Source organism: Convolutriloba macropyga, chromosome 3 (assembly GCF_964194025.1).
Source record: "Convolutriloba macropyga chromosome 3, txConMacr16.3, whole genome shotgun sequence".
NCBI lineage: Eukaryota > Metazoa > Xenacoelomorpha > Acoela > Convolutidae > Convolutriloba > Convolutriloba macropyga.
The window spans coordinates 24,225,445-24,251,964 of NC_134470.1; the positions used below are offsets into that span (position 1 = coordinate 24,225,445).

General features: G+C 36.9%; 1 protein-coding gene across 1 annotated transcript in view; it reads right to left on the bottom strand.

Moving 5' to 3' along the window:
* The window catches only part of LOC142336089 (mothers against decapentaplegic homolog 1-like), a 536,849-nt gene that overhangs the window by 40,055 nt on the left and 470,274 nt on the right, over window positions 1–26,520 (bottom strand). The window contains exon 2 of the mRNA XM_075384613.1: window positions 7,274–7,584. Coding sequence (XP_075240728.1) covers window positions 7,274–7,536 — 263 coding nt within the window. The 5' untranslated portion in view covers window positions 7,537–7,584. The remainder of the gene's footprint in view (window positions 1–7,273; window positions 7,585–26,520) is intronic.

Below are 26,520 nucleotides of genomic sequence, written 5' to 3' on the forward strand. Positions count from 1 at the left end.
TCAAATATTTAATGACTTTAAAAAGCATCAAATTCATAACAAGCTCTAGCTGCCCATTGATTACTTCCCTTAATTTCAAATAGAATATATGTGTATCATAATCATAGAACTCAAGAGCAGAAACAATGAAACATAACCGACTAACGTCGGGCGATTTGCTCTCAAACGACCGGCAAGCGGTTGGCTTCGTCAGTAGCTAGGCACGGTTTATTGAGGCTAGCTTTAGCTTAATTGAAGGGGCGTTAGTCGGTGCAGCGTGGGAGGGGCGTGCATCGGGGTGGCTACAGTATGGGTCAATCTCTTAAGAACCGCTCTTCGCACCATACGTGTAAGTCTCCAAATCAGATTCTGTGAATCGCATACTCGGACACTAATTAGCTGAAAGGCTCTAAGATCATTTAATGCACACTGGGCGCTGTCTTCTTATCCCGTTTTTCAGGACAAAAAATCACTCAAGCGAAAAATCGCATAAAAAAGACCGACAGGACTAATAAAATTGGTACAAACTTCGAATTGCTGCACAAGAATATCAACAAGTCAAATTGCTGCACAAGAAATTCTTAAAAACAAAAAAAGTTCAATTAGCCCAATCTCACTCTACTTTAAAGGTAGTTTGAATTTGAAAATGTTTCCATATTAACAGCCATTGCGCTCTTTAATATTTCAGTGTGACTAAAACCACCACTCTAACTTGAATTCTCATTGACAAAAAATGAAAATAAAACAATTAAAAAAACATAACCGGAAGATTCCAAAACACTCTCAAGGCAGACAATTTCTTAGCAAGAAAGATAGCCACTCAATGAAAAAAGCCCAGTAATTAAATATACAAACCATTTTGTAACAATAACCGATGAAAATTGACACGAGATAGGCCAAAAATAATATCTGGAAAAATGTCTGAATGAATTACTTCACAAGTTGCGCGACTGAATACACTATTGGCAAAACAACTGGCAATGCATATAGTTCTCATTAATGGATTGACTACAATCTCAATTTAAAAAACTCAAAACCGTACATATAGCAAAATTCGGCGAAAGGGAAAAAAGTGGCGTGGGGCAACAGCGCGGTGGGGAGGGTTCAAAGGGGGGTCAACAGGGGGGATGGGGGTATTCAACCTCTAAGAACCTCCATTCACTCCATAAGTCTCCAAAACAGATTGAACTGAAACATAGTCTGCATTAGGAGCCTATGCGACCTTTACCTAATGTCATTAAAAGATAAGACAACGAAAATTTCGACAAAAACACAAAAACTCAAAAAATATGAGAAAAAATAGTGTCACAGTCATGTAAAACACAAGCAATGGACTCAAAACATTAATTAGGTTTATTTATCTCTATTTAGCAAACAACAATGCCTGTCACTAATTATATTAAGTACTAGTATATGAGTAATATTCAAAAATGGGGCAAAACTCTTAATACTCAAATATTTAATGACTTTAAAAAGCATCAAATTCATAACAAGCTCTAGCTGCCCAATGATTACTTCCCTTAATTTCAAATAGAATATATGTGTATCATAATCATAGAACTCAAGAGCAGAAACAATGAAACATAACCGACTAACGTCGGGCGATTTGCTCTCAAACGACCGGCAAGCGGTTGGCTTCGTCAGTAGCTAGGCACGGTTTATTGAGGCTAGCTTTAGCTTAATTGAAGCGGCGTCAGTGGGTGCAGCGGGGGGGGGGGAGGGGCGTGCATCGGGGTGGCTACAGTATGGGTCAATCTCTTAAGAACCGCTCTTCGCACCATACGTGTAAGTCTCCAAATCAGATTCTGTGAGTCGCATACTTGGACACTAATTAGCTGAAAGGCTCTAAGATCATTTAATGCACACTGGGCGCTGTCTTCTTATCCCGTTTTTCAGGACGAAAAATCACTCAAGCGAAAAATCGCATAAAAAAGACCGACAGGACTAATATAATTGGTACAAACTTCGAATTGCTGCACAAGAATATCAACAAGTCAAATTGCTGCACAAGAAATTCTTAAAAACAAAAAAAAGTTCAATTACCCCAATCTCACTCTACATTAAAGGTAGTTTGAATTTGAAAATGTTTCCATACTATCAGCCATTGCGCTCTTTAATATTTCAGTGTGACTAAAACCACCACTCTAACTTGAATTCTCATTGACAACAAATGAAAATAAAACAATTAAAAAACATAACCGGAAGATTCCAGAACACTCTCAAGGCAGACAATTTCTTAGCAAGAAAGATAGCCACTCATTGAAAAAAGCCCTGTAATTAAATATACAAACCATTTTGTAACAATAACCGATGAAAATTGACACGAGATAGGCCAAAAATAATATCTGGAAAAATATCTGAATAAATTACTTCACAAGTTGCGCGACTGAATACACTATTGGCAGAACAACTGGCAATGCATATAGTTCTCATTAATGGATTGACTACAATCTCAATTTAAAAAACTCAAAACCGTACATATAGCAAAATTCGGCGAAAGGGAAAAAAGTGGCGTGCGGCAACAGCGCCGTGGGCAGGGTTCAAAGGGGGGTGAACAGGGGGGGGGGGGGGGGGATGGGAGGTATTCAACCTCTAAGAACCTCCATTCACTCCATAAGTCTCCAAAACAGATCGAACTGAAACATAGTCTGCATTAGGAGCCTATGCGACCTTTACCTAATGTCATTAAACGATAAGACAACGAAAATTTCGACAAAAACACAAAATATGAGAAAAAATAGTGTCAAAGTCATGTAAAACACAAGCAATGGACTCAAAACATTAATTAGGTTTATTTATCTCTATTTAGCAAACAACAATGCCTTTCACTAATTATATTAAGTACTAGTATATGAGTAATATTCAAAAATGGGGCAAAACTCTTAATACTCAAATATTTAATGACTTTAAAAAGCATCAAATTCATGACAAGCTCTAGCTGCCCAATGATTACTTCCATTAATTTCAAATAGAATATATGTGTATCATAATCATAGAACTCAAGAGCAGAAACAATGAAACATAACCGACTAACGTCGGGCGATTTGCTCTCAAACGACCGGCAAGCGGTTGGCTTCGTCAGTAGCTAGGCACGGTTTATTGAGGCTAGCTTTAGCTTAATTGAAGGGGCGTTAGTCGGTGCAGCGTGGGAGGGGCGTGCATCGGGGTGGCTACAGTATGGGTCAATCTCTTAAGAACCGCTCTTCGCACCATACGTGTAAGTCTCCAAATCAGATTCTGTGAATCGCATACTTGGACACTAATTAGCTGAAAGGCTCTAAGATCATTTAATGCACACTGGGCGCTGTCTTCTTATCCCGTTTTTCAGGACAAAAAATCACTCAAGCGAAAAATCGCATAAAAAAGACCGACAGGACTAATATAATTGGTACAAACTTCGAATTGCTGCACAAGAATATCAACAAGTCAAATTGCTGCACAAGAAATTCTTAAAAACAAAAAAAGTTCAAACACCCCAATCTCACTCAACTTTAAAGGTAGTTTGAATTGGAAAATGTTTCCATACTAACAGCCATTGCGCTCTTTAATATTCCAGTGTGACTGAAACCACCACTCTAACTTGAATTCTCATTGACAACAAATGAAAAAAATAAAACAATTAAAAAAAACCTCACCCGAAGAGTCCGGAACCCTCTCAAAGAAGACAATTTCTTAGCAACCTCTTTCCTTTTCACGTGCGACAGTTGACTTCCTCTAAAACTCGTCCTCTAATATGGAAGTCACCGATTGAAACAATAGTTTCACCACTACTAAGAGTAAAACGACAGCGCATCAATACGATCCAAATTTTTGGATTGTGAAACTAATACTCCTGTGTAGTACCAATACTCCTATTCGAGTCGTAAAAAAGACCAACACGTTTACATTAATTGCTTCATACTTCGTTCGAGAGCAATTAAAAACATAACATAGTAGCTAGGCACGGTTTAGTGAGGCTAGCTTTAGCTTAATTGAAGGGGCGTAAGTAAGCGCAGCGTGGGAGGGGGTCACCGGGGGGCTGATGGGGTGCCAACAGGGAGGGGGGTCAATCTCTAAGAACTGCGCTTCGCACCATAAGTATAAGTCTCCAAAAGAGATTCTGTGAATCGCATACTTGGAGACTAATTAGCTGAAAGGCTCTAAGATCATTTAATGCACAATGGGCGCTGTCTGTTTATCCCGTTTTTCAGGACGAAAAGTCAAATTGGCCAGACGAAAAATCAATCAAGCAAAAAATCGCATAAAAAAAGACCGACAGGACTAATATAATTGGTACAAACTTCAAATTGCTGCACAAGAAATTCAACAAGTCAAATTGCTGCACAAGAAATTCTTAAAAACAAAAAAGTTCAAACACCCCAATCTCACTCTACTTTAAAGGTAGTTTGAATTTGAAAATGTTTCCATACTAACAGCCATTGCGCTCTTTAATATTCCAGTGTGACTAAAACCACCACTCTAACTTGAATTCTCATTGACAACAAATGAAAATGAAACAATTTAACAAAACATAACCGGAAGACTCCGGAACCCTCTCAAAGCAGACAATTTCTTAGCAAGATACATAGCAACTCAATGAAAAAAATATGCCCTATAATTTAATATACAAATCATTTTGTAACAATAACCGATGAAAAATGACACGAGATCTGGAAAAATATCTGAAAAAATTACTTCACAAGTTGTGCGACTGCATACACTATTGGCAAAACAACTGGCAATGCATATAGTTCTCATTCATGGACTGACTACCATCTCAATTTAAAAAACTCAAAACCGTACATATAGCAAAATTCGGCGAAAGGGAAAAAAGTGGCGTGGGGCAACAGCGCGGTGGGGAGGGTTCAAAGGGGGGTCAACAGGGGGGATGGGGGTATTCAACCTCTAAGAACCTCCATTCACTCCATAAGTCTCCAAAACAGATTGAACTGAAACATAGTCTGCATTAGGAGCCTATGCGACCTTTACCTAATGTCATTAAAAGATAAGACAACAAAAATTTTGACAAATACACGAAAACTAAAAAAAAGTATGAGAAAAAATAGTGTCAAAGTCATGTAAAAAGCTATGGACCAGATAAAAAGTCAAATGGGCCAGATGAAAAATCACTCAAGCGAAAAATCGCATTTAAAAGACCAACAGGACTAATATAATTGGTACAAACTTCAAATTGCTGCACAAGAAATTCAACAAGTCAAATTGCTGCACAAGAAATTCTTAAAAACAAAAAAAGGTCAAACACCCCAATCTCACTCTACTTTAAAGGTACTTTGAATTTGAAAATGTTTCCATACCAACAACCATTGCGCTCTTTAATATTCCAGTGTGACTGAAACCACCACTCTAACTTGAATTCTCATTGACAACAAATGAAAAAAATAAAACAATTAAAAAAAACCTCACCCGAAGAGTCCGGAACCCTCTCAAAGAAGACAATTTCTTAGCAAGACAGACAGCAAATCAATGAAGAAAATAAGCCCACTAATTATATATAAAAATCATTTTGCAACAATAACAGATAAAAAATGACACGAGATAGGCCAAAAATATTATCTGGAAAAACATCTGAAGAAATTACTTCACTGGCAAAAGAACTGGCAATGCATATAGTTCTCATTCATGGACTGTTTACCATCTCAATTTAAAAAATAGCATATCGTACATATATCAAAAATATCGTACATATATCAAAAATATCGTACAAAAATATCGCACATATAGCAAAATCTGAGGAAAGGAAAAAGAATACAAAAATCGTAAACACTAACTCCCGACAACTATTCTTGAAACATTCTCGATTCTTCTGTTCGATCAGTGGACTATCCAATGCCAGTCACGGAAACACTAAACAAAAAACTACAAAAAGCGGACAGAACTTACCAATTTAAATAATTCATGTCAGTGAAAACTGCGATAAATAACCTTGAACTGTCAAGTCTTTGTGGCAATACTTTTATATTAGCTCTGGATTAAATAGTGAACAACACAAACTAAAGGCCAAAAGCCTTATTCAGAAGAAATACGCAAAACATTAAGAAACCAAAAGACAAAAATTTGATTAAAATCACCCTGTTCTTTTAACTAACACAGCTTAAAACTATTATCTATAAAACCAAAAGATCACCTAAACCCCTACAACAAAACACAGTACACCCGAAAAATCCCCAGACGGTTTTAAAAATGGAGGAGGAAGATTAAAAAACTGCTACAAAAAGGGTCCAAGAGGGCAAAAATAGCGCAAAAATGCGCCTTAACTTTTGCCAGATGATCAAAAACGCTTCCAAGTCCACTAATACTAATTTAGTTTATTACGACACACCTTTAATTGATAAAGCTGATCATAAACAAGAAACGCTTTGCAAAATCCGCACGTCATCAAAAATTTTTCACACATACTTTTCTCTATCTAAGAATAATGAATAACAAAAGCCACTATAAATTCTCTCTCTGCTTTTAGTTTTCGTTTAGCATATTGACCTCTTTTCTTTTCACGTGCGACAGTTGACTTCCTCTAAAACTCGTCCTCTAATATGGAAGTCACCGATTGAAACAATAGTTTCACCACTACTAAGAGTAAAACGACAGCGCATCAATACGATCCAAATTTTTGGATTGTGAAACTAATACTCCTGTGTAGTACCAATACTCCTATTCGAGTCGTAAAAAAGACCAACACGTTTACATTAATTGCTTCATACTTCGTTCGAGAGCAATTAAAAACATAACATAGTAGCTAGGCACGGTTTAGTGAGGCTAGCTTTAGCTTAATTGAAGGGGCGTAAGTAAGCGCAGCGTGGGAGGGGGTCACCGGGGGGCTGATGGGGTGCCAACAGGGAGGGGGGGGGGTCAATCTCTAAGAACTGCGCTTCGCACCATAAGTATAAGTCTCCAAAAGAGATTCTGTGAATCGCATACTTGGAGACTAGTTAGCTGAAGGGCTCTAAGATCACTTAATGCCCACTGGGCGCTATCTGTTTATCCCGTTTTTGAGGACGAAAAGTCAAATGCGTCAGACAAAAAATTGGTCAAGCAAAAAAATTGCATAAGACCGACATGACTAATATAATTGCTACAGACTTCGTTTGAGAGCAATTAAACGTCTACGTATGTCTAGGGTATTAATAGAACGAGCTGGAATTTGAAATTTGAATGAAATGAAACGAAGAACACTGCAGCAGGTAGTATATTAAATATTCCAAATACCGCCTACTGCTGGTTTGCAAAGAATTATAGGCCCGCAATGGATTGCTCTAAAACACATTTCGAATAGACAATTATTAATAGTATTACTTACTTTTGAAGGAGAATGCAGCAAGATGATTGTGGTATCGACACTGGAGTAGTAACAGAGTTCAGCAGCTGTTCCAGGTTTTCATCTGTCAATTGGCTGGCTATCAAAACCATCAGCTCAGCTCTACAACTCCACTCGACATTAAATCCATCTCCTTCAGACAATTCAGTTCTTGACTGCGGTGACGAGTTTCGCTCATTTTTCAAATCTTCGGCGATCTGCACAAGTTTATCGTATATCTGCTGTCGATTTATTCCTAATGTCATTTCAAACTTTCAGAAGAACCCCGTCATCAAACTATTCACATGATGCAATCTAAATTATCACCGAATTTAGCTACGTGCAACAAACAGAAAATACGGATCAACAAGATACAACGACAATTTCATTAAACAGAGTAAACATGACCGACTAACGTCGGGCGAATTGCTCTCAAACGACTGGCGAGCGGTTGGCTTCGGTAGTAGCCACCTTGAGCTTAGCGATGCTAGTAGCATTATGGGTGGACCGGAGTTTTTAGGGTGGGGGCAAGCGTTGGGGGGGGGGGGGGGGTCAAGCGGTGGGGGTAGGGTTGCGAAAGCTAGATGAGAAGGGGGTTAAAATCGACAGGAGCAGGGTGGGCAATGGCATGTTCGGGGAGGGGGAGGGGGGGGGGGGGGGGGGTTGACCGAGTCGGGTCAAAATTTAAATAATAAATGAAATGTTTCCTCAAAACAGTCACACATTTGTGGAAATTAAGCTGTCGTGAGCTCCAATTAACAATCGGATCTTTTCTGCTAGCGCCCCCCCCCCCCCCCCCCGCTTAGTTAGGCACCCCCCGTTTATAAATGTGTAAACATATTGTTAAAGCTAAGTAATCTTATACGTGAACATATATGAGCAATATGCATTTACTAAAAGCTAGCACAGCTATGGTTTGAAAGTAGTACGTATTCAAGTAAAATTTGTTGCATATAACGTAAGCATCAATAAAATTTCTGTATTAGATCATTTTTGGTGTTATCGGCTACAATAAGAGCTTGGATTTTTAAAACTTTTTAAAGGAAACTATTCTAAAAGTGCCTTCAATCTACCTAGAAACTTGCTTCAATGAATTGCAAATATCGCTCTTACAATTCGCGAAAACTTAGATTTTGGGGGGTGCAAATTTATCAGCTATATAAGGCTGGGGGGGCGCTAGCAGAAAAGATCCTAACAATCCAACTGGTCTTTTGGAGTGCAACGACTTTCTCTCTGTTTTTCATTGAAGTTTATTGTTCCAACATTACTTGTCATCGGTGTACTATATTATATCCTCCAATATATCTATTACGCAAGCACGCATACACCAACTACAATATCATAACCAACTCCTCCGTTCCCAATTTTAAGTTTTTAAATAGTTAATATTTGGTCTCCATTCATGGTCCCTAATTGTTCGTCCAGGTCTCATTTGTGTATGAAGGTATTCTGGTATGCGCAGTGATAACTTTTACACCAATTGTAGTTGTCTTCGCAGCTGATAAAACCTTGTCCGATTTGGCGGATGGTTTATGAAACTTTTTAGCGGAACAAAAGTTATTTCTGAAGGGAGTTGTGACCATTTTTGTGACCGTTGGATTTTGACCATTTTTGTCCCCACTGACTCTGGTTGTGTCTTACATGTCAAGCAAAGTTTTTGCCCGCCCATTTAATTATGTTGTTGCGTTTAACAAAAAATAGTTTTTTGAAGACATTTTTTTTCACAATTTCTGTGAAAATTGCCAAATATTTTACAATGCCTAAGTTCTTTTGACAATTTTTTTTCTTTCTGTGTTCCGACTAGAATGGCTCATGAAAAATAGCCTTATTTATCAATTCTCGTATTCTAGCAACAAAATGATGGTTTAGGATAGCTAATTACCAAGAATGGCAATAAATTTGTTATCTTTGCACTTTTTGCTCAAGGTTTGTAGAAAATTCATCCGAGTTCCTTGTTACTTGGCTCATAACATGCCGATATTAACCTGGCAAGGTTGAGTTCAGAGCTTTTTCTGTTGCATTTAAAAAAATAGTATTATTTTATTTTCGCTGACCGCAGAAAATTTCCCTTGGCAGTACTTTTTTGATATCGTTTTGTTGAAAGCATTCCTTGAAATCTAATAACTTAGCAACGTGTTCTTAATAATCCTGGGGACGCGTAATCTTGTATTTACTCGTTTAATTTCAATTCGTGTTTGTAAAATTTATCATTGCTGAGATCCGAAATGATCCCCTTTGTATAATCTAAATATAGATTCTTCATTTCTCAGTACTTAACGTACTGAAAATGCTGGCAAAGCGTAAACTGAAGGTGAAAACGCCAGTTTTTGAACACATGGTAAACTTGTTTGACAATTTTTGAATCCTTTCCCTTTGTGCCCCCCAGTACGTTATGCAAGCCCCAATTACAGAGCACGTGCCATTACATAGTAAATCACCAAACTATGGCACGTCGTCTTGTGGGTGGGGGTATAGCGTTCCGAATGCAGCGTTAATTTCATAATTTTGCTAAATTTTTTTTGCTACAATAGCCGCATATAAACAAACTTTCGATCTTTCCTTACAAACATTCGTTTCTATCCTCCAAGTTTAGTTGGTGCGTATTATTTGTACCTCGCGGACGCACGTGTCAGACGCACGATCTTTCTTAGATATTTCATGCATTTGTTTTCCGACTGCTCTTGACGTTACATTAACAGGAACGCGGTTCTGATAAAGAAGTCGGAATTTCTTTTCTTAAGGCAGGACTTTGGTCAACCAACTCACTTCGGTCACTTTGACGCCTCTTGCTATAATATTCATGCACTTTATGCTGGTACGGTTTCGATTGGGGGGTTTTCTAGGCATTTTACTTTTCGAGTGTAAGCTGACAAAAAATAATATATATTGAGCAAATGTTACAGAGTTGAATCAGTTTAAGCTTTCAAGAATCAATATAAGAAGAGTTGCTACGGAAGCAAATGTGATAAAGTTTTCTTGCTTAACAGAAAGGCAGATGAATTAAGGAGTTGAAGTTTTAATTATGGTAGTTGGTTTTGGGTAATATAAAAGGTTAATTTATTATGGGTTCTTTCTTACCATTTCCCATTATTGGTTTGGGATTTTCTGATGGTTATTCTTACCCAAATGGATCCCTGTTAGTTAAGCAAACAGATAACAGGTTTGCCTGCTTGACAAATCCCGTCAAGAAGAAGCAATCCTCCTATCCCGTCAAGGGCAAATTCCGTGATGGTTTCCATCGAAATTTATGATTTTTTTCCTTTTGTTCTGTTAAAATCCGGTTTACTCTTGATTACAATCTGTTTCTGTTTCTTTTATTAATTGTGAAAATTGGGAAAATTGTCTGTATAGTGTAATTCACAAGAAAGTCATTCGTTCTGTTCTTAGGGTTTACTACACTGCCTGCCCCTTAAAAAATGAGTCTACCACTCACTCAGAAGCTTTTTTATGAGTCCATATTTGAGCTCAGATAGTTTTTGCTTTTTCCATTCCGTATTTTTCAAAAATTTATGGGGTTTTCTCGTCCTCCATAATTTTTTAAGCCATAACATAATATTTTAAAAGTTGCTCCTGGCCGCCCTTTTCCGAACGATACAACAACGATAATAGTTTAAGGTGCTTCAGAATTGTGGTTGATGTTGCCCCCTGAGGCATGAACAGAAGCTCTTGCAGATCTGGAGACGACTGAAATTGCTCTGTGCATTCATTGCTTCCAGCTTCCTGTGGATGATCTTCCCTTACGTCTGTTCCGTTTTCACTCTACTTTTAAGTTTTCTGATATCTTCCTAGTCATTATTCAGCTCCCGAGCAAAACACTTCCGCTCATCTACCAGAGCAACATATTCAATTGTTTTGCTTTATGCTTGGTTTTTACTCTCTTCCCACACCATGTTCAATATTTCAACCTGCCTCCTTCAGGACTCCCACTGATTCCCAGCGTTAACTAGTAACCTTTTTCTCCTTAGAATTTTCTCATGCAACTTTTGACCTTCCAGATTTAACTGCCCAAGCTCCTCTTTAGCTGTCGCCTATCTTGCTAAGCTGCTCTTCAATTTTCCCATGCAGCTCATTCAGCTTCATCACACTGCTTGGAGCTCTGCCCAAGTAACTGGGGGGCTGAAGCTGTATCAATGGTACCACATATATTTTTTTTACTTCATTCCGACAATTCGATAGACCTGATGCCTGACGATTGGCTTCACTTCGTGAAGCTCGGCTAGAAAATAGCAGTTGTTGCCAACTTTTGGTTCTGCCATTTCTACGTATTACAATATACAATTAATCCATTGTAGCAATATCAGTTTTGGCTAGTTCGGGGACAGATTTGATTTTTCTATTGCTTTTAAAACTACAACAATTGTGTCACCGTCACTTAGTTCAACTGTGGTCCTTGTTATTGTCATATTTTGTTCCCTAATACTTTGTTTGAGATAATGAAAATATCGTAAGTCTCCCATTGGATTGATGGGTTGCCGTGGAAGAACAGGATTGGTGCCACTGCATAGCAGCATATCGATTGATAGGAACACACACATAAAACAAATAATGATTTTTCAGCGATTAAAATAGTCATCAAACTTATTGTTACTTCCTTGGCCACATGCCAGACTTTTTTCACTGTACTACCAAGGTAAATAAAAATTTAAAGTTCGTGCCACTGGTGCCCGTATCTGAAATCCATGTTGTAATACTATAAACTCTCATGTTCATATAAACCCCTTGCCCTATCAATCAGTTCTAATTGTCGCCATTATGCAACTCAATTGCGTTAGGGTACAAGAGGTTGCAATTCGTCAAAATAAAAAATCTATAGAACAATTTAGATGTAGGGTCTATAAATCTTTTTCTTTCTGAATTGTTGTCAGAGGACAAATTAACTGGCACTTCCTTGGTACAAAACGAATTTTCTATAACACAGACGACAATTTTAGTGCACTTATGAACAAAAAGTACTCCTCCCCTTCTTCTCGCGTGCAATCCCAGATGGTTTTGTTGAATCAAGACAACTTGGTCTAAGTTTACTTTTATTGGTGTATTTAGAATCACTCCTCTCTCCAATTTATCGATGTCACAGTTTATTAGCTCTAATTTTTTCAAATTTTCGAACATATCTCGAAAATTCCATAAAAAGAGTTGACCTAGCTTCGTATCCCTGAGATCTGACTCAGATATATCAGTTGTTAAAAAAACACGTTCTCTAATCCTCAAGGTTTCATTTGTGTAATATAAGTTTTTGTGGTTTTATTTTTTCAGAAAATTAGAAATCGTCTACCTGTTTAGTCTTGTTTTTTTACCTGAACTGCTAATTTTCTTTTTCCGTCTATTTTGCTGGTCAAGTATTTATTGTTTCCAGCGTTGACTATCTTTGCTGTTATCGAGTTTGAAAACTGAACAATTGTGTGCATGTGTTGTTTTGTATCTTTGTATATACATTTTGTTGAATCTAATTCAAATTATCTCCTTTATATAACAAAGTTTGCTCTTGCTTCAGAGGGTCTTTGATATATAAACAAGTGCCTTCAGTTGTTTCCTTAGTTTCAATGAACAAGGTTTCTATGAAGATTTCAGCATTCATAACTATGTTACTTTTAGGGTTTTCACCTTTTGGATCGATCCAGTCCACGGGTTAAACATAGTCCACTCCCTTCTCGTCTCCGCCTCCCATGAATTGTTTGGATACACTCTGAACAAATTTTGAGCCGTTTCCGCCAATATCCATCCGCTTAAGCATTTTATTTCTTTATGAACACTGATGTGAAAGTCACCGAGTCCCTGTAACCACACTCTGTTTCCCTACTATAGTTTATTTGCAGACTGATTCTTTTAAAGAGTAAAACGTTGGAACTATTTGTGTTTTCTCGTTGAGTTATGTTGCATCGTCATACCAACCTTTTTTCCATTGCAGTTAATGTACATGCGGCTCTGTACATGCAGTATTTTAATTTACTCTTGCTTTTCTCAGAGACGATTGGTCCTCCTTGGTTTACCTGCTTGTCCTTGAGATCTTACGTTTCGCATTTGGTCCGTGCAGACATGGCGAAACTTTGCAACTGCAGAATTTACTCTAAAGTCAAACTTCACTATCTCTAAGGATTGTGAAAAACCTAAAATTTTAACCAGTTGGAGAAGTTTCCCGTTCAGCTGCGCGATCCCATGTGTATTTTATGCCTTCTTCATTTTGTCGTTAAACCTTTCTAAAAAATGCGCCCTTATCGAACTCGTCCTCTGATTCGTTATCTTTGAAAAACAATGAGTCTTTCTATTTCCGTGGTCTTTTTATTCCCGACCCACCTCTTGTTTGATATTGATGTTCGCTAACATTCTGCGAAGTAAAAGCCGTGCTTTTGTTTAGAAGTTCTTCGCCTTCACGTCTTTCGGTTGTTTCCGCCAGGATATCCCGCATCTGCTGTGTGGCTAATTTGGGCGGAGGTATTTTTTATCTTCTGTTCTTGTTGTTTATGTTAGTAGTTATAGATTCTTTTGAACTGCCCTGGTGTTTCAGAAGGTTCCTCCTTGACTGACTTATTGGGAAATCCAGTACTAGGGTTAATTTGACTATTATTCACATCAGGGATAATTCTATTTTTTCTGTGTCATTCAAATTTGAAGTGAACTTTTCATTTTCGTTGTCCTCCCTAGAGTCATTTTGTTGTATTTTTGATTCACTCTTTGCCTTGTTAGATAATTGCTCCATGTGTTGTGATCTTCAACCACAAGTTTGCAGCACTCCCTTCAATTGTGGGATTAGTACGTTCTATCATTGCGTTTTTCTTGAGGATGATAAGCTGTTGTTGATGTTCTGTTAATATACAGCTTTTGAAACATGTTCTTGAAAATATTTGACATTCTTGTCACAATGGAGGTTTGGTAGACAACCAACTATTGAGATGCATATGTTTAAAGAGGCGCTAGCTACCGTTGCAAAAGCTTGGTTGCTCAATACAATTGCTTCAGACCATTTTGTAAACTAATCTCCAAATAACAAAATGTATTTGCTTCCACTAAAATCGGGTAAAGGTCCCATAATGAAAAAGGCAACTTGTCAGACCAAATAAGCACGAATGACAAAAATATATGGTCAATTGGACTAGGGAAATTTGTGTAAGAAATAGTTGAACATCAGAAAAATGCAACCGAACTTATTACACTCAGAAACAGGTTTGAGAAAAAGAAACGCCCTAAGTGTAGAAACTGATTCGTTATCTTTGAAAAACAATGAGTCTTTCTATTTCCGTGGTCTTTTTATTCCCGACCCACCTCTTGTTTGATATTGATGTTCGCTAACATTCTGCGAAGTAAAAGCCGTGCTTTTGTTTAGAAGTTCTTCGCCTTCACGTCTTTCGGTTGTTTCCGCCAGGATATCCCGCTTCTGCTGTGTGGCTAATTTGGGCGGAGGTATTTTTCATCTTCTGTTCTTGTTGTTTATGTTAGTAGTTATAGATTCTTTTGAACTGCCCTGGTGTTTCAGAAGGTTCCTCCTTGACTGACTTATTGGGAAATCCAGTACTAGGGTTAATTTGACTATTATTCACATCAGGGATAATTCTCTTTTTTCTGTGTCATTCAAATTTGAAGTGAACTTTTCATTTTCGTTTTGAAACATGTTCTTGAAAATATTTGAAATAAAGTTATTGCTCTTGTCACAATGGAGGTTTGGTGGACAACCAACTATTGAGATGCATATGTTTAAAGAGGCGCTAGCTACCGTTGAAAAAGCTTGGTTGCTCAATACAATTGCTTCATACCATTTTGTAAACTAAGCTCCAAATAACAAAATGTATTTGCTTCCACTAAAATCGGGTAAAGGTCCCATAATGAAAAAGGCAACTTGTCAGACCAAATAAGCACGAATGACAAAAATATATGGTCAATTGGACTAGGGAAATTTGTGTAACAAATAGTTGAACATCAGAAAAATGCAACCGAACTTATTATACTCAGAAACAGGTTTGAGAAAAAGAAACGCCCTAAGTGTAGAAGCTGATTCGTTATCTTTGAAAAACAATGAGTCTTTCTATTTCCGTGGTCTTTTTATTCCCGACCCACCTCTTGTTTGATATTGATGTTCGCTAACATTCTGCGAAGCAAAAGCCGTGCTTTTGTTTAGAAGTTCTTCGCCTTCACGTCTTTCGGTTGTTTCCGCCAGGATATCCCGCTTCTGCTGTGTGGCTAATTTGGGCGGAGGTATTTTTTATCTTCTGTTCTTGTTGTTTATGTTAGTAGTTATAGATTCTTTTGAACTGCCCTGGTGTTTCAGAAGGTTCTTCCTTGACTGATTTATTGGGAAATCCAGTACTAGGGTTAATTTGACTATTATTCACATCAGGGATAATTCTCTTTTTTCTGTGTCATTCAAATTTGAGGTGAACTTTTCATTTTCGCTTTGAAACATGTTCTTGAAAATATTTGACATAAAGTTATTGCTCTTGTTACAATGGAGGTTTGGTGGACAACCAACTATTGAGATGCATATGTTTAAAGAGGCGCTAGCTATCGTTGAAAAAGCTTGGTTGCTCAATACAATTGCTTCATACCATTTTGTAAACTAATCTCCAAATAACAAAATGTAATTGTTTCCACTAAAATCGGGTAAAGGTCCCATAATGAAAAAGGCAACTTGTCAGACCAAATAAGCACGAATGACAAAAATATATGGTCAATTGGACTAGGGAAATTCGTGTAACAAATAGTTGAACATCAGAAAAATGCAACCGAACTTATTATACTCAGAAACAGGTTTGAGAAAAAGAGACGCCCTAAGTGTAGAAACGTTTGACTAATTTCATAGGCTTACAAATAGAAAAGGGTTTAAATAAGAGAAAAAAAAACGTTTTGACGCATTTAACAATATAACAAAAAGAATTTTTTCAAAGATCAGTTTGAAGTGAAATTCTGTCTTTCCTTTATGGACTTTACGGACTTTTTGGTATGGCTAAAACATTTGATCGGGTTCGAGAACTATTTTTTCGGCCCTGGATGAGAAAACGTTCACGAGCGGTTAAGTGCTTGCGAAGTTAGCTGTCAAAAGAAGTCACCACAACAGAAACACATACACAGACAGATAACTTGGTTTCCAAGTTGTCAGTCTGTGTATGTTTCTTGTAAATCAGCATACTTGTATATGTTTCTGAAATCACCATACTTCGCAAAAAATTAACCACCCGTGATCATCTTTGCTTATACCAGGCCAGCAGAATAGTTCTCGAACCCGATGAAGAACCCAAAAGTCTGAGCCATACCAAAAAGTCAATTTTCATGAAGAAAACATAAAATTTCTTTTAAAAGTGATTTTTGAATAACTATTTGAGTTATATTGTTAAAAGCGTCAAAACTTTTGTTTCTCATATTTATATTGTTTTTTTTGTAAGTTTCTGAAATCAGTCCAAGGTTTCCACATTGCCCTGGAAGTTCCTGGCATGTGTTTCTTTTAAGAGAGTTTCCCGCTCTCAAACCCCTTTCTCAGTATGATAAGTTCAGCTGCATCTTTCTGATGTTCAACTTGTTGTTCTACAGATTTTCCTTGTCCAATGGACCAGATAATTTCGTCATTCGTCTTCACTTGGTTCAGTTTATCGCAACCTTTGACTTCTTCATCAGTCTGTGGTACTCTTGACAGACAAGTTGTGTGAGGAATCTTTTTTCCAGCTTCGTGTTTGATTTCAAAATCAAACTGTCCCAGTTTTTCTATCCCTCTGGCCAATAATACGTCTGTTTCCTTAAAAATAAATAAACGTTAGGGCCATATGGTTGATAGCAAATAAAAACTTTTGTCACGGAAGTTTATTGTCGAAGTTTTAAGTGAAAAAAGTTGTCGTTTGGTCGAAGAGTAGTTTCGTAGACTTTTGCTGAGCGTTTTGCATGTATATGCAATTACAATTTCACCCAATTGTTGTCTTTGGGAAATATTAGCCTCAATACCAAACAGACTGGCGTCGTTGGTAAACCTATAGGGGTCCGTGTCATTCGGGTAACCCAGAATTGCTGCCTTCTATAGTGCTTGTTTTAGTTGTTCAACTGATGATTCACACTCTTTCATCGAAGAAAAACGTTCTTTTCTGTTTTATTGCTTACAAAGCGGTCTGCTGATTTTCCAAAAATAGCATGAATCTTCTGTAAAACCATATAGTCCTAAAACAGCTCTGAATTCTTGTTTTTCGTGATTCGTGGGCTTTTGGTTTTACTGACTGCCGCTATTTTCTCCGGATCCACTTCTTCGCTTTTATTTGATACATTGTGTCCCAGGAAATGATTTTTGTCCTAAAAAATTGTAATTGTTGAGCCCTTTAGTTTCAAACCAGCGTCTTTAATTTGTTCAAGTATTTGATCTGGACGATTGAGATGCTCCTGAAAGGATCTACAGAAGGTAATTGTGTTCTCCAGGAATTCTAAAACCGCTTCATAGGAGAGTCTCGACATGAACAGCGGCATTATAATCTCTTCCCGTCCAATAGTATATTCCGATTGGAATTACGAAAGCTGTCACGTTTAGCGAATCTTCATCCAGCGCCATATGAAAATATCCCGATATCGATATGTCAAATCCATATTGAAAAGGCAACAATTCCTGTCTATTAGCCAATTATTTTCGCCAATATTGATGGTATTGCCCAATACGAATGGGTCGGTTCTCATAGCTTTGCATCCTCTAGATCTTCGACAATTTTTATCGTTGCTTCTAATTTCATCAAAATTCATGGTGAAATAACTTCTTTTGAACGGCTGTGCAACATTTTTGAGTTTGTTTTGGTGGTTTTATTTTGTCACAATATCCTAAGTCATTCGAGTTTCAGTTGAAAACTTGTTGATGTCTCCTGATATATTCCTTTACGTCCTCTTTCTGCTGGCCATTCAGGTTTTGTCCTACCAAATTTGAGAGGTTTCCATTGCAAATGTTTCCAATAATCGAGATAGCTTACTATTTTGTGATTTTTTACATGGTTCCTGATGCGTACTTCAGATTCAAGACTTTCACCGAACTAGAACCATCTTCCATTGACATCATACTGGCGGCTAAAAGAAAGCTAAACTTCAATTCAAAATCTTCAATTGCTTCTACAAATCCTTCCGCCCACGAAATTTTTTTCTCCGTTGTCATCACCTAATATAATTCTCATCAGACATGTGTTTTAGTATGTAAGGGTTCTTCCGCTTTTGCAAAAATCTGAACACCTTGCGTTTTCTCTGTGGTAAGCAGTTTTGAAATTTTTAACTGACTGTTATATAACTTCTCTTAGTGCACGTTCGAAACACTTTTTTTTTGTTTTCAGAAAATTAATTCCCAGCAGACTCTCTACAACGTCGTCTGCCGTTATTACAAGTTCTTCTGGATGTAACTGTACCAACGGCGTTACTCTTCCCCATATTTTTACAGCTGTGTTATTGGCTGTTGACACTCGTTTTGTATATCTTTGGACACTTCAAGGTTTTCCTAGTTTGTGGTATATGGACCAACTCAAAAGCGATATACTACGTCCACTGTCTATTAGCCGAAAGCATCATTTCCGATGAAGTATGATTTCAGTTTTTGGGCATTTAATTGTATTTGTCGAAAAAACTCTAATGACATTACAGTTCTCGGTGGTTTTCTTTTTGAAAGAGCAGTTTCGTTTCAAGTAATGGGAACTTTCACATAGGAAACAATTTCGACAATTCCTCGATATGTGTACTTCTTGTCCACCGCTTCTCGTAGAGAGTTTATCTTTTCCGGAAGATCTCTCTCTCTCTCTCTCTGTGGCTAGTTCCTGGCATTGGAAAGCTCCGCTTATCGTTGAATCCGCTATTTTGTTGTCCTCTGTCTCTTCTGTCGTCATCCCACAGTCTCCGAGAATTAATTCGTTCCCTCAGTTGTTACCAACAATTTTCATGCCCTTTGTCATTTACTGACAGTTGTTTCACAAGCCTGGTGACGGCATCCACTAAATCTTTTGTTTCATCCCGTCATATAATTGGTGCTTGCTCTTCCACTTCTATTGGGGTAACAGCTTTCAGATGCAATGGTTGTTACAAAACTTTTTCCATTTTCATATCCTTGTCGGCGATTTGCTTCCCAAGATGGAACTTCACCTGCCTATGGTTCAATTGTTCTAGGAATCCTCTCAAAACCAGATAATCAATAATATCTTGGACTCCTTTGGATAAGCCTTCAAAACCGACTGCTTTAAATCTCAAAGAAAATCTGTCAGTTTTTGTCCTGGCTTCCGTAAGCTGCAAGCTAACAGCCCCCGGAAAACGACCGACTTTTTGCTCTAGTGTTCGTGAAAAAATTTAACGCACTCGTCATAGTTTTCTGTTGTAGCTTGCGGTAAGGTGCGATAGAACTCCAGGGAAATTTTTTAAGCCTAAGAGCAAAGCAATGTGGCCGTTCATCAATTTGGTGGGCTAGATCTCCTTCTTTTTTTCCCAATTTTGTTTTTCCACTATGAAGTCAAAGTGCTTCACGTAGCTCTCCAACTCGATTAAGCCGGTGAACGCTTCCTGTAATAGCATTCTTGAATTCCAGCGTGTTACCATTTTAGCGTTTTCTTTCTTGAAATATACGCTTTCTAAGACATATTCGTTGTTTAAAAGACTAATTTCTCTAAGAAATTTAGTGAGTTGATCGTCAATAAAATCCGTTCGGTTCTTTTTTTTGTAAAAAAAATTATATTATTTGGAATAATTCAGTATCTAAAAACTTTATGTTTTATTTGTTTTTTAATCTCAAAGAATTTGAATATACAGTCTTTTTATTGATGACTGTCCCACCAAGGTTGTTATAATTTTTAAACTACTTTCAACTGAACTCCATTTTCTTTTTCTTTTAGAATTCTTTTTCTCTATTTTTTTGCTATAATTACTTAAGGAAGAAACTATGTGCATTAACTTTCTGTTATGATTCCGTTTCACTGATGTCTGATCAGTTAACAAATTTCATTTTCGTTTACAGCACAATTATGCTGCAGTTTATGATTTTTGTTGTTTTCGTTTTCCATATACTCAACAACTCACAACTACAACTATTATCGCACTATTTTTCTGGTAATAACTAACAAAACGACCAGAATGTTGGGCACTATAAGTTATCAACAATAACAAAGTTTGCGTATATTTGTTAATTCTACTCACTTGACATGTTGTACCCTTTCCCCACTCTAAATTGTTTCCCCCACAAACAATTAAAATTCAGCTCTCACACGAGTAAATTCTCACTACGGGTTCTTTTGGGAAACTGATATTCGCATAAATTTGAAACTAGTAACTTATGCGAGAACAAGGAATAGCTGATGTGAATTCTGATTTTTTATCCCAAATCTTGCTGTTTTCCAACTCTTAATTAGATTTCAGAGTTTTTCGAACTAAAGCGTTTTTTTTTGTTTATATTCCTACCAAAAATTTGTTACATTAATCGAAACATTTATTTGATTTTAAATCTCTGTTGCCAGTGAAAGTGAATTATCTGTGCTATTTATGCCGACACGGTTTCGATTGGGGGGTTTCCTAAGCACTTTACTTCTCGCGTGTAAGCTGAAAAAAAATTCAAAGTGAAAGTGTTTTCTATTTAAAATGCAAACTAGAACTTTTGGGCGAATAATACAGAATTGAATCAAATTAAGTTTTAAAGAACAAGTTTGAAAGAAGAGTTTTTACAGAAGCGAACATGAAGGATTTTTTTATTGCTTTAGAAAAATGCAGCTGAATTCATGAGTTGACGTTTTATTCATGGTCGTTGGTTGTGGTCTTATCAATGGTTATATTATTCTGGGTTGTTTTTATTGTTTTCACTAATTTGTTCGGGATGAACTCATGGTTATTATTAACATATAAGACATATAATCGCAACCATTGGTGCCTGCTCTTCCTCTTCTATTGGGGTAACAGCTTTCAGATGCAATGGTTGTTACAAAACCGTTTCTATTTTCATATCCTTGTCGGCGATTTGCTTCCCAAGATTGAACTTCACCTGCCTATGGTTCAATTGTTCTAGAAATCCTCTCAAAACCAGATAATCAATAATATCTTGGACTCCTTTGGATAAGCCTTCAAAACCGACTGCTTTAAATCTCAAAGAAAATCTGTCAGTTTTTCTCCTGGCTTCCGTAAGCTGCAAGCTAACAGCCCCCGGAAAACGACCGACTTTTTGCTCTAGTGTTCGTGAAAAAATTTAACGCACTCGTCATAGTTTTCTGTTGTAGCTTGCGGTAAGGTGCGATAGAACTCCAGGGAAATTTTTTAAGCCTATGAGCAAAGCAATGTGGCCGTTCATCAATTTGGCGGGCTAGATCTCCTTCTTTTTTTCCCACTTTTGTTTTTCCGCTATGAAGTCAAAGTGCTCCACGTAGCTCTCCAACTTGATTGAGCCGGTGAACGCTTCCTGTAATAGCATTCTTGAAGTCCAGCGTGTTACCATTTTACGTTTTCTTTCTTGAAATATACGCTTCCTAAGACCTTTTCGTTGTTTAAAAGACCAGTTTCTCTAAGATATTTAGTGAGTTGATCGTCAAAAAAATCCGTTCGGTCCTTTTTTTCGTAAAAAAAAATATATTATTTGAAATAATTCAGTATCTAAAAACTTTATGTTTTATTTTTTTTTAATCTCAAAGAATTTGAATATACAGTCTTATTATTGATGACTGTCCCACCAAGGTTGTTATAAATTTTAAACTACTTTCAACTAAACTCCATTTTTTTTCTTCTAAAATTCTTTTTCTCTATTATTTTGCTATTATTACTTAAGGAAGAAACTATGTGCATTAGCTTTCTGTTATGATTCCGTTTCACTGATGTCTGATCAGTTAACAAATTTCATTTTCGTTTACAGCACAATTATGCTGCAGTTTATGATTTTTGTTGTTTTCGTTTTCCATATACTCAACAACTCACAACTACAACTATTATCGCACTATTTTTCTGGTAATAACTAACAAAACGACCAGAATGTTGGGCACTATAAGTTATCAACAATAACAAAGTTTGCGTATATTTGTTAATTCTACTCACTTGACATGTTGTACCCTTTCCCCACTCTAAATTGTTTCCCCCACAAACAATTAATATTCAGCTCTCACTCGAGTAAATTCTCACTACGGGTTCTTTTGGGAAACTGATATTCGCATAAATTTGGAACTAGTAACTTATGCGAGAACAAGGAATAGCTGATGTGAATTCTGATTTTTTATCCCAAATCTTGCTGTTTTCCAACTCTTATTTAGATTTCAGAGTTTTTCGAACTAAAGCGTTTTTTTTTGTTTATATTCCTACCAAAAATTTGTTACATTAATCGAAATATTTATTTGATTTTAAATCTCTGTTGCCAGTGAAAGTGAATTATCTGTGCTATTTATGCCGACACGGTTTCGATTGGGGGGTTTTCTAAGCACTTTATTTCTCGCGTGTAAGCTGAAAAAAAAATTCAAAGTGAAAGTGTTTTCTATTTAAAATGCAAACTAGAACTTTTGAGCGAATAATACAGAATTGAATCAAATTAAGTTTTAAAGAACAAGTTTGAAAGAAGAGTTTTTACAGAAGCGAACATGAAGGATTTTTTTATTGCTTTAGAGAAATGCAGCTGAATTCGTGAGTTGACGTTTTAGTCATGGTCGTTGGTTGTGGTCTTATCAATGGTTATAGTATCCTGGGTTTTTTTTATTGTTTTCACTAATTTGTTCGGGATTAACTCATGGTTATTATTACTGAAATGGGTCCCTATTAGTTTGAACTAACAAATATCAAATTTTTTGCTTGACGAATCCCGTCAAGATCAAAAATTTCTTGCCGAATCCCGTCAAGGTCAAAATCCGTGATTATTCCCATGTTAAAAGTGGTCCAATTGCGTCTCCAATCAAAAAGTATTTGGCAGAAGCACCCAATTTAAAGCAATTCGTGCAACACTTTCACGCAAATTATGCAAGGGAGCACAATCAAATTTACATGAAAGGTCCTATGGACTTCCAACTGAACTCGACGTTTTCCCTATTAGCTCGAACCAGGCACCATCTCTCCAAAAATGCATTAACTATACATTCAAAAAAATTACCACCACTTACTATACAAAATTTTAATGATTTCCCAATAAAGTACAACGAACGGTAAACAATTCTTTTCTGCCTCGTACACAACAACACAAGTATTATTGACACACATCGAATTATCTATTTTCAAAACGCCGTTACTGGAAAAGCAAAAGAGGTTATCCAAGCCTGTTTGTGTGGCAATGCTGACTGTTGCACAACTTTGAATGAATTATTGTCATTCTTCCGTTATTCTACTATAATAGTAAAAGCCCTCATAAAAAGATTGAAACAGAAAGTCAACCATTGACTATGAAAAGCAAAACTATGTAGTTTTTCCTGTGTTTTTGAGACCTTTAGTGCAAGCTTTCCATTAACTGGGATATACAGCAGACCTACAGCGTTCAACTCATCTGAAAATCTAAGGAGAAAAGTCTGCATAACTTCCCCCTCAATGGAAAAAAAGCATTGTAACATCAAAACAGAGATCTGCGTCTTTAGTTTACCTCCGCAGATAAAGTAAAGTCTCAGCATAAGTGTACAAAAAGAAGTATCGAAAAAATTCCCATCAAAATTTTCTTCATAAAGAACTTTGTTATTTCGATGGAATTGAACAAAAACAGTAACAAAAGCTTCACTTATCAAGAACTCTGTTTTTTTTCTCCAACAAAGGCAAACAAAAATCAGTCGCACATATCAAGCAGAAACACATCGGTGACTGCAATTGGAGCTCTAACGTTTTTTTATCCCTCACCAACATACATCAACAAAACAGCTCTTGCGAAAAATGTCATGTACTTGCTACTTGTCCGATTATCACAAAAGCACATAGGCCAGCAAATTGGTTTTGTTAACCAAAGAAATTATTGCTCGAATTGTTTGAGCAAAAAAACAAAAGACAAAAAGCGCTGCCAAACATGCAATGGATACCACCACACAATGCTTTACAAACACAGAAAATCATCAAACGTCCGTCAGCTGCTTTCTCTAAAAGCAACTTGATCGGTTTATATAACTTTCATCCAGAAAACCACTCAGTCAATTGTTAATCTGAACTAGAAATGACCAACAACAGAGGAAACTAATCGAAATCTCAAAAAACTTGCTAAGGACATTTTTTTAAAACCAGAAACCAGAATAAAATTCAACACTAATTTAAAAAAACTTCTAGTCAAAATTTCATTGTGAATCACTTAAATTTTACTCCCAAAGAGTAATTTCAACGCATTCAGCCATTTCCAATCTCATTTTCACACGGAAATAAAATGTTCGATACGTACGCCCCGATCAACCCAGGAAGACAAATCAATTTCCCTCTTGACACGATTAAAAAGTTCTCTGTGAAGTTCGAGAACCAACCAGTCATCAGTATCTTGACACTGAACACAAGATGCAACCGCAAAAAGTTGCACAACCATTGACAGTGGCACCCACTGAAACATGGATAAAAAGTTCCAAATAACAAACAGGTATAGCACTCCCTGTTTCGAGAAACCGGCAATTCGGCGTAAAGACCAAGCTTAGATGGAAATCCGCTGAATATTAACAAGTGCTGAACTTTAAAGAAACAAAACAAAGATCAGACCTAACGACTTTTTACGTATAACATGTTTCGCGGCAATGCACTGGCGAACAGACCCTAGACGAGCTACTGGTACAACTTTGGAAAATCGAAACCAACGCTACAACACCATAATTCCTGATGTTGACAATGGAGAAGCTGTTGACAACATAGAAACAACAGACAGCTACAATGGTGAAAGGTACAACATTTGAGTAACTTGCAAAAGAAGTAGGACTCAAAAACAAATACTTCGCGGCACTTGGAAAACTAAAAAACTTTCACAAGCGTCTCATTAACAACGCTCTTTAAAAGTGTTATTTCAAATCAGTTGAAATGCAACAACCTGAAACAGAGAATTTTTGTGATTTGCTGCATCATTCTGTTGTTATTGCGAACAAACCCGGACAAGTACAAAAATTAACAGAAACTGCGGCTGATTTTTGATGACGGTCTCTCAATTCAACTTTATTTATCTGACCACATGCGCTAAACAGATAGGTAGGATTCGTGAAAACCCGGCTGCCATTATTTCTGATATCAAAGGCATGTTGTTACGCATAGCAATGAAGCATGAGGACAAATTTGCGCTTCGCTTTCTTTTGCCAAATCAAGAAATATTCTGCCAATGTCAGTTGAAAAGACCAATTTTTCGAGCAAATTGCTCTCCATTTTGTGCAATTTGCACAGATGACAAAAACATCAATTTTCTGAAGCTGTATACTGCCATAAAAAATCTTTTTTATATAGAAGATTTAATCCCTCTGCATCTAAAAAACAAGCAATTGAAACTGTTCAACAAACGAAAAACAGCCTGCAGAATGGTGTTTTGCACTTGTCTCATCAGAGCCTGACGTTCTAACATTTAATGAAAAGCATGATCAAGGCGAAAGGAAAGAAGTCAATGAAATAAAAAACTGACAGCTATCTTGTGAGGACAATACAACAGTTTAACTTAATGTGCAAATGCCCAATTTTCAACACCAATGATCAGCTCAGTATTAACAGTTTTTAATCCATTATACTGTTTTTACTCATAATTTGAATAGAAAGGTTTTTGAGGCACGTCTGGAAGCAAGGTCAAAGTGGGAATGAACCAATTCTTCCAGAACCACAACTCGCTTTGCTAAGGACATTAAAAAGTTATTTTGCTGTGTTCAATATCCAAATCCCCAGATGGTGAAACACCTCAACAAATTGGGAAGCTAACGACCAGCTTCATGTTTTTGTCGATGCTAGAATTGTTACATTGGCAGCAGTTTCCTACATTAGCACTGAGGAACAAGCGCGTAGACCTAAAACGTCTTTTTCTCTTAAAAAGACAAAGTTGCACCATTTAGGAAAATTAGTGACAAAATTAGAAATTCAAGCAGCCGCAACATGTAGCCGCCTCCGTACATTAATTCTAAACAACAGTATGTTTATAAGAGATTTTTTTCTGGACAGTTGACGATTAACCAAGTTGTCTTAGATTGGATCAACTCAACCAAAAAACAAGTTCTGAAATCAAATCGACTAGAAGAAATGAAAAGCCAATGAAATTGAAAAATTGAACCATATGGCAACAAATATTAACTCTGCAATCCACGGAACGCGTGGCCTGGGGTCATCAAAAATTCAATAGAAATGGGTGTAAGGACGAAATCTGTTACAAGACAGTGAGAGCTCCTGGAACGATTCACAAAAAGTTTCAATCGTTGGCG